The sequence below is a fragment of the Gopherus flavomarginatus genome, chromosome 16 (genome assembly GCF_025201925.1).
Source record: "Gopherus flavomarginatus isolate rGopFla2 chromosome 16, rGopFla2.mat.asm, whole genome shotgun sequence".
Taxonomy (NCBI): Eukaryota; Metazoa; Chordata; order Testudines; family Testudinidae; genus Gopherus; species Gopherus flavomarginatus.
The window spans coordinates 24,553,305-24,561,724 of record NC_066632.1 but is presented as its reverse complement, the minus strand read 5'-3'; the positions used below and the strand labels follow the sequence as shown (position 1 = coordinate 24,561,724).

The window sequence follows — 8,420 nt, the reverse complement described above, 5'->3', positions numbered from 1 at the left end:
AGGTGAGGGTGAGGCCAGGTTCTCTCCAGCATGGAGAGTCTCTGCCCCAGGTGGAGAGTGTGGGCAGGGGGGCTGCAGCTCCCTGCCCCCTCAGCCTCCTCAGGCAGGAAGTGAAACAGCTTCTCCTGGAAACCTCCTGTCACACCTCCCGTCCCCCAGCTCCCAGCATGACGGGGCAGGGGCAGCCCCACGGGGCAGGGGCAGCCCCAGAGGAGCTGAGGGGGGAGGGGAGGGTCCATCTAAGGAAAGCAAAACTCCTGCAAGATGGAGAACAGGGAGGTGAAGCTGGGTCCTAGAGGAGCCCCCAGCCCAGCTCTGCCAGTGCTCCTCACTCCCGACCCGCAGCCCCTGCTAGCCCAGCCTTGGGCTCCCCACCCCCAGCTCTGCCGGTGCCCCTCACTCCCGACCCGCAGCCCCTGCTAACCCAGCCTTGGGCTCCCCACCCCCAGCTCTGCCGGTGCCCCTCACTCCCGACCCGCAGCCCCTGCTAGCCCAGCCTTGGGCTCCCCACCCCCAGCTCTGCCGGTGCCCCTCACTCCCGACCCGCAGCCCCTGCTAGCCCAGCCCTGGGCTCCCCACCCCCAGCTCTGCTGGTGCCCCTCACTCCCGACCCGCAGCCCCTGCTAGCCCAGCCTTGGGCTCCCCACCCCCAGCTCTGCCGGTGCCCCTCACTCCCGACCCGCAGCCCCTGCTGGCCCAGCCCTGGGCTCCCCCATCAGCCCCTGGGTGCCAGGGGCAGGTTCTGGATACGCAGGCCAGGCTCGGGGGAGGAGCACGTGGTGGCGAGGGGGCCTGTGCCTGAGGTGCTAACCCCGTCCCCAGCTGTCTCCCCGCCCCGCACTCCTGGCATCCTGGCGAAGATGGCATCATGGCTGCAGCGAGGGACTGCCAGCTCCCTGCCCCCGCGCTCCCTGCCTTGCTGGGCCCTGGAGAGTTTCCAGGCCTCGCTCTTCCCCCCGGCCCCTAAGGGCCCCGCAGGGCCCGGCTCCCCCGGCCGCCCGCAGATCTTGCTTGTGGTGAGTGTGACTCAGAGCAGAACAGGCTACGGCAGCCCCTGCCCCTGCCCAGGGAGACTTGGCCAGCAGCCGCCAGGCTCCATGCTCCCCCGCCCCTGGGTGCCTGAGCAAGCAGCCTCGTGCGCCAGAGACCCTACAAAAACAAACCAGGGCGAGTGGCCCCGTGCACCGCAGACCCTATAAAAACAAACCAGGGCGAGCATGTGATGGGGCGGTGGGAAACAGCTTCGAGCCTCCTCAAGGTTATTGTAAGGAATTGTGTGTGCACGTCTGCGTGTGTGCGCATGTTTGCTTGTGTGCGTGTCTGTGTGCACGTGTGTGTGCGTGCGCGCGTTTGCATGTGCGGTGAATGGGGTATGTGTGTGTCTCGCATGTCCCCATGTACTGGAAGGGGGTTCAGGGCTCTGCAGCCATGTGTGCTGGCAGGTTTAACCCTCGCCGGTCTGGCGCTCTCTGGCTGGCTGGTATTTCTGGGCCTGTCCCAGGCGTGGGCACTCGGTGGTTGCCTAGGCCCTGGCACGGTGCCCGCGGGGCAATGGGAGTTCTCCAGAAGCCCCGACGCTGTCAGGGGAATTCCCGGGGCTGCTGGGAACCAAAGACCTTTCGCCTGGCCAGGGCCCCTCCAGCCAGGCACGGTGTCGGGGGGCTGCAGGACACAGCCCAGGCCCCAGCGAGGGTTTCCAGGGCTACCCTGCCCCACAGCTTGGCGGGAGGGACAGACACCTGTCAGGGATGGCCTCGCTAATACTTGGTCCTGGCACGAGTGGCCGAGACGTCTCGAGGTCCCTTCCAGTCCTGTGATTCTGTGCCATGAGACCCCACCAGCTGCTCTGGCGGGATCTCCACCCCGCGACCCCCTGCAGCAGCGCAGTACAGTGGCCACACCCTTGCCTGGGCCCATTTCCTCCCCCCCGCCCCGTGGGGGGCTGCTCAGCCTCCATGCAGGCCAGGGCTGGGCCTTGGGCGTTCTCACACCTGTTCCTGCAGCGCCTGGCTGAGGCTGGGGCCGGATGTGCAAGGGGAGCTCCGCCCGTGCTGCCTGGGCCACAGGGCGGGTGGCTAGTGGAGAGTCCCCCCAGAGCCTGCCCGGTGCTTCACAAGGCTGGGTGGGGCTGGAGCTGCTGGGCCAGGCAGGTGATGCAGGGGGCGATTCGGGGCAGAGGGGATTCAGGGTGCAGGCCCCAGAGAGGCTGCCCGAGTTTCTCTCCCCGTCCCTGACTATCTCCTGTCACTCCTGCTGCAGCGCTGGCTTTCAAGGGGGGCAGGGACCCCCGGGAGACCGAGCTGAGCCAGGACCCCAGCCCCACGGCTGCCCTCCTGCCGGCGCCCGGAGACCAAGGCAGAGCAGTGGGCGAAATGCACCAGAGACACAGCCACCCGAACCCCAACCAAGGTAAGTCCTAGCGGCAAACTCCACCTTCAGCACAAGCCTGGCCCCCTCTAAGGGGTGTCCCAGCCTGGGTCTGCCCCCCAGCTCTGCTGGTGCCCCTCACTCCCAGCCCGCAGCCCCTGCTAGCCCAGCCCTGGGCTGCCCACTCCCAGCTCCGCTGGTGCCCCTCACTCCCAGCCCGCAGCCCCTGCTAGCCCAGCCCTGGGCTGCCCACTCCCAGCTCCGCCAGTGCCCCTCACTCCCGACCCACAGCTCCTGCTAGCCCAGCCCTGGGCTCCCCCCAGCTCTGCCAGTGCCCCTCACTCCTGACCCGCAGCCCCTGCTAGCCCAGCCCTGGGCTGCCCACTCCCAGCTCCGCCGGTGCCCCTCACTCCCAACCCGCAGCCCCCCCAACCAGCCCTGGCTGCTGCTGTGGCTGGCGACGCTGCTCTCTCTCCCCAGGTCAGACTCCGGAGCCCCCCAAAGCGCCAGCACCGTGGCTGGGTGCCCCGTCCTGCAAGTGCGGATCTCGCGCCTTCGACTGCCTGAGGCAGCGTGCCCGGCTCCGGCTCCAGGGGGCCCTGGGGGGCATGGCCCAGCTCAGCCAGCCCGTGGCCACTCACTGCCGGCCCCCAGCCCGCCCCACCCCCAGCCAGGTGCGGTGCAGCCGGTGCCGGGGGGCGGGGGGACCCCTGGGGCCTGGGCGCTGCAGGGAAGGTGGGGGAGGCTGAGCCCCGAGAGGAGCTGGGGGGCAGGGGGAGCCAAGGGGAAGCTGGGGTTGGGGTGCGGGGAGCTCTGGGGAGCACGGGCAGGAGGGGGAGCTCTGCCCAGGCCCTGACGATGGGGGTTTGTCTCGGGGCAGGCGGAGACGCGGCGGTTCTGGTGCCAGGCCTGTGGGAAGGGCTTCAAATACAAACACCACCTGAAAGAGCATGAACGAATCCACAGCGGTGAGACCCCCCCTGCTCCTCCCAACCCCCCCCCCCGCTGTCAGTGCATCCACAGCGGTGAGACCCCTCCTGCTCCCCCCAACCCCCCCCCGCTGTCAGTGCATCCACAGCGGTGAGACCCCCCCCTGCTCCCCCCAAGCCCCCCCTCTGTCAGTGCATCCACAGCGGTGGGACCCCCCCCTGCTCTCCTCCATCCCCCCAACTCCCCCCAATAACCCCCCTGCTGTCAGAGCATTTACAGCGCTGAGACCCCCCCTGCTCCCCCCAACCCCCCCAGCAACCTCCCCGCTGTCAGTGCATCCACAGTGGTGAGATCCCCCCCTGCTCCCCCTCAACCCCCCCAGCAACATCCCCACTGTCAGTGCATCCACAGCGGTGAGACCCCCCCTGCTCCCCTCCATCCCCCCAACCCCCCAATAACCCCCCAGCTGTCAGTGCATCCACAGCGGAGAGATCCCCCCCTGCTCCCCCTCAGCCCCCCCACTGTCAGTGCATCCACAGCGGTGAGACCGCCCCCCTGCTCCCCGCAATCCCCCCAGCAGCCTCCCCACTGTCAGTGCATCCACAGCGGTGAGACCCCCCCCTGCTCCCCCACACACCCCCCCCGCTGTCAGAGCATCCACAGCAGTGAGACCCCCCCACTCTCCCCGTCCCCCAACCCCCCCAACAACCCCCCTGCTGTCAGAGCATCCACAGCAGTGAGACCCCCGTCCCTCCACTCTCCTCCCTCCCCCCGCCACTGTCAGCGCATCCACAGCGCTGAGGGCCCCCCAGCCTCCCACGCAGCCGATGCCCCCCATGTCCCAGCGCTCGGGTGAAAGTAGGGGGCTGGGAACTCGGGGGGGGGTGGGATTGGCCCCGCGTCTGCGTCTTTTTCTCACACCCTGCGGCTCTGAGCTCGTGTCCCTGTCCCCCCACACAGCACTGACCCCTGTCTCCGTCCCCCCAGGCGAGAAGCCCTACGAATGTGCCACCTGCCAGAAACGCTTCTCCCATTCTGGCTCCTACAGCTCCCACCTCAGCTCCCGCCGCTGCCTGCTGCCTGCCCCCCTGGCCCCATGGGAGAGCCGCCCATGTGCTGCCAGGCTCCTGGGGGGCCGCACTGGGGGCTGTGGGGCCTACGGCAGAGACCTCCGCTCCCCGCACAGCCCCGGCCCAGCCCGGCCCCTTCTGGGCCCCCCTGACCTGAGAACGGAGGGACCCAGAGATGCCAATGTGCCAGGGCCTGGCCCTGACCGGGGCCCCCCCGAATCCCCCACCATGGAGCAGCCCTTGGACCTGTCTCTGCCCAAGCCAGGCAAGGAGCCAGAGCCCTGCCCAGTGCCCTACGAGCCCCTCTACCTGCCCACCTCCCTCTGCCCCGTCTTCCCAGCCTTCCTGCCCAGCACCCTCAGCCATCTCCTCCCGCACGGGGCCCCGCGGCTGCACGGGAACCCGGACCTGCCGGCCCCCCAGTTCCTGCCCTTTTTGCTGTGCCCGTACGGGGCGGAGTCAGAGCCAGCACTGCCCACGGGCCACTGGGAGCAACACGGGCCTCCGGTGAGAAACTGCCCTGGGAAGGTGGGGCTGCGGGTCGGGAGTGAGGGGCACCGGCAGAGCTGGAGATGGGGAGCCCAGGGCTGGGCTAGCAGGGGCTGCGGGTCAGGAGTGAGGGTCACCGGCAGAGCTGGGGATGGGGAGCCTGGGGCTGGGCTAGCAGGGGCTGCGGGTCGGGAGTGAGGGTCACTGGCAGAGCTCGGGGTGGGGAGCCCAGGGCTGGGCTAGCAGGGGCTGCGGGTCGGGAGTGAGGGGCACCGGCAGAGCTGGGGTGGGGAGCCCAGGGCTGGGCTAGCAGGGGCTGCGGGTCGGGAGTGAGGGGCACTGGCAGAGCTCGGGGTGGGGAGCCCAGGGCTGGGCTAGCAGGGGGCTGTGGGTCAGGAGTGAGGGTCACTGGCAGAGCTGAGGGTGGGGAGCCCAGGGCTGGGTTAGCAGGGGGCTGTGGGTCGGGAGTGAGGGGCACCGGCAGAGCTGGGGGGAGCCCAGGGCTGGGCTAGCAGGGGCTGCGGGTCAGGAGTGAGGGTCACTGGCAGAGCTCGGGGTGGGGAGCCCAGGGCTGGGCTAGCAGGGGCTGCGGGTCGGGAGTGAGGGGCACTGGCAGAGCTGGGGCGTGTTGCATTCCCTGGTTTGGCCTGTGCCAGGGGGGCAGGGGGCGGAGCTCCCTGCCTCGGCCCCACTGATGGCCGCATTCCTGCCCCAGGGAGCTGGCGGGGCCGGGTGGCACCCCCTGCAGGCGGGCAGGGAGCCGGGGGCTGGCCGGAGGCAGTTACGCAGGACCCCCGACGGGCTGTATCTCTGCGAACTCTGCCCCAAAACCTTCCGGAAGAGCAGCTCCCTCCTGCGGCACCAGTACGAGCACACAGGTGAGCTCGGGGGGCCCAGTGCTGGGGGTCCTGCCTGGTGGGGGTAGCAGGGGGGATCCTGGGGCCAGGGAGATGATGGGAGCCCAGTGGGGGGGGCTGGTGTTGGGGAGCTGGGTGGATCCGGAAGGATCCCAGCAGCGGGGCCCCAGGATTGGGGGGAGGGGGCTGGGGAGATGGGGAGGGATTGAGGAGCCAGGGGGATCCCAGCAGGGAAGGTGAGGAGATCCCAGTGGGGGGCCCCAGGATTGGGGGGAGGGGGCTGGGGAGATGGGGGCAGGGGGGTGGGATTGGGGAGCCAGGGGGATCCCAGCAGGGAAGGTGAGGAGATCCCAGTGGGGGGCCCCAGGATTGGGGGGAGGGGGCTGGGGAGATGGGGGCAGGGGGGTGGGATTGGGGAGCCAGGGGGATCCCAGCAGGGAAGGTGAGGAGATCCCAGTGGGGGGCCCCAGGATTGGGGGGAGGGGGCTGGGGAGTTGGGGGCAGGGGGGTGAGATTGAGGAGCCAGGGGGATCCCAGCAGGGAAGGTGAGGAGATCCCAGTGGGGGGCCCCAGGACTGGGGGGAGGGGGCTGGGGAGATGGGGGGCAGGGGGGTGGGATTGGGGAGCCAGGGGGATCCCAGCAGGGAAGGTGAGGAGATCCCAGTGGGGGGCCCCAGGATTGGGGGGAGGGGGCTGGGGAGATGGGGGCAGGGGGGTGGGATTGGGGAGCCAGGGGATCCCAGCAGGGAAGGTGAGGAGATCCCAGTGGGGGGCCGGGGGTCCCCACACCGACGTGCCCGTCCCCGCAGGGAGGCGCCCGCACCGCTGCCCGCTCTGCCCCAAGGCCTTCAAGCACAAGCACCACCTGGCGGAACACGCCCGGCTGCATTCGGGGGAGCGCCCGTTCCAGTGCGCCCGCTGCGCCCGCCGCTTCGCCCACTCCGGCTCCTACTCGCAGCACGTCAACCACCGGCAGGGCTGCTGCCGGGCCTGGGGCGCCCCCGCCCGCCGTGGGGAGACCCCCGCCCCCAGCCGCGCACCCCAGGGGGAGACCCCCGCCCCCCGTGGGGAGACCCCCGCCCCCAGCCGCACACCCCAGGGGGAAACCCCTGCCCCCCACGGGGAGATCCTGGCCCCCGCCTCCCATGGGGAGACCCCCGCCCCCAGCCGCACACCCCAGGGGGAAACCCCCGCCCCCCGCGGGGAGAGCCCTGCCCCCCACAGGGAGATTCTTGCCCCCGTCTCCCATGGGGAGACCCCCGCCCCCAGCCACACACCCCAGGGGGAGACTCCTGCCCCCCATGGGGAGACCCCCACCCTCAGCCATGCCCCCCACAGGGAGACTCCTGCCCCCCAAGGGGGAAAGCCTGGCTCCCTGTCACCAGGGCGACACCCCCGCCCCCATCCCTCACAGGGAGATCCTGGCCCCCACCCACGGTCACCAGGGTGACACACCGGCCCCCATCTCCCATGGGGAGACCCCACCCCCACCCCAGGCACCAGGACCTCAAGGGAGCCCCTACCCCCTGCGACTCTCCCGTCAGGCCAGGCCCCCCAGCGTCCTGGGGCTAGCTGTGGCTCCCCCCCCCACCCATGGCGACGGCCCTGGCCTGCCACTGCTGGGCAGGCAGCGCGGGCACCCGCCCCAGAGCCCGCAGTTACTGCTGCTCGGCAGAGCCTGTAGCCACACAGCTTCCCTGCCCTCCCGGTGCCCTCGCAGCCAGGCCCCAGTGCGAGTCCTGTCCCCCCCCCGACCCCATTCCCGGCGCACCCAGGGAGTTTCGCTCTGCGGCCCACGAAGGAGCCAGCTAGGACCCTGGCAGCACGTGGCACAACCTCTGGCTCGACGGGGGGGGGTTGTTCTGATTGTAAACTGGGGAGAGAAATCAATAAATAAATACCCTCCCCCCAGCATGGCTGGGTCCTTCGCAGAGCGGGGCTGATGCCCTCAGGACAGTGGGGAGTCAGGTGGGGGGCACTCAGTGCGGGGGGCAATGGGGTTGGTGCCCCCAAGGGACTCCTGGCTTCTATCCTCGGGGGGAGGAGTGGGTTAGAGGAGAAGCAATTGGGGGAGGGACTAGCAGCCTAACTGACCCCCCTCCACCGGCCCCTTGGGCCCCCCCCAGCTCACAGTAAGTGGGGTGACCCCTCCTCCCCCACCACGAATCACAGCACAGAGATGGGGGGCTCCCTGAGCAGCCATTTACTGCCCGGCTCCGGGCTCGAGAGTCCAGACAGAGGGTGCACTGGGCACAACAGACGCGGCAGGGCAGAGGGCGCCGGGCACAGGCTGGCTCGGGGAACGGGGCCGTTCCCCTCCAGGGGCACCGGCGCCCACCCGGCGTATGGCCCAAGGGAGGGCTCCATTGTCTGAAGCCCGGGGGTGGGACGGGGCCCCAGGGCCATTGTCCTTGGCTGGCACCGAGGCCAGGGTGTTCCAGATGGCGGCGCTGTCCTAGTCCGGGGCAGGGGTGGGGGGCTCAGCTGGCACCGAGGCCAGGGTGTTCCAGATGGTGGTGCTGTCCTAGTCCGGGGCAGGGGTGGGGGGCTCAGCTGGCGCCGAGGCTGGGGTGTTCCAGGTGGTGTCCTGGTCCTGGTCCGGGGTGGGCTCAGCTGGCACCGAGGCTGGGGTGTTCCAGACGGTGCCCTGGTCCTGGTCCGGGGTGGGGAGGGTCAGCTGGCACCGAGGCCAGGGTGTTCCAGACGG

At 70.3% G+C, this 8,420-nt stretch overlaps 1 protein-coding gene across 1 annotated transcript; it reads left to right on the top strand.

Annotated features, from left to right (window-relative positions):
- Window positions 1-2,026: 2,026 nt before the first annotated feature.
- On the top strand, window positions 2,027-7,525 carry LOC127035581 (zinc finger E-box-binding homeobox 1-like). Its single transcript, XM_050925601.1, has 8 exons — window positions 2,027-2,150; window positions 2,260-2,409; window positions 2,848-3,041; window positions 3,248-3,335; window positions 4,285-4,874; window positions 5,572-5,734; window positions 6,523-6,723; window positions 7,434-7,525. Exons 1-8 carry the CDS (start codon window positions 2,027-2,029, stop codon window positions 7,523-7,525), a joined length of 1,602 nt encoding a protein of 533 aa, XP_050781558.1.
- Window positions 7,526-8,420: the final 895 nt, after the last annotated feature.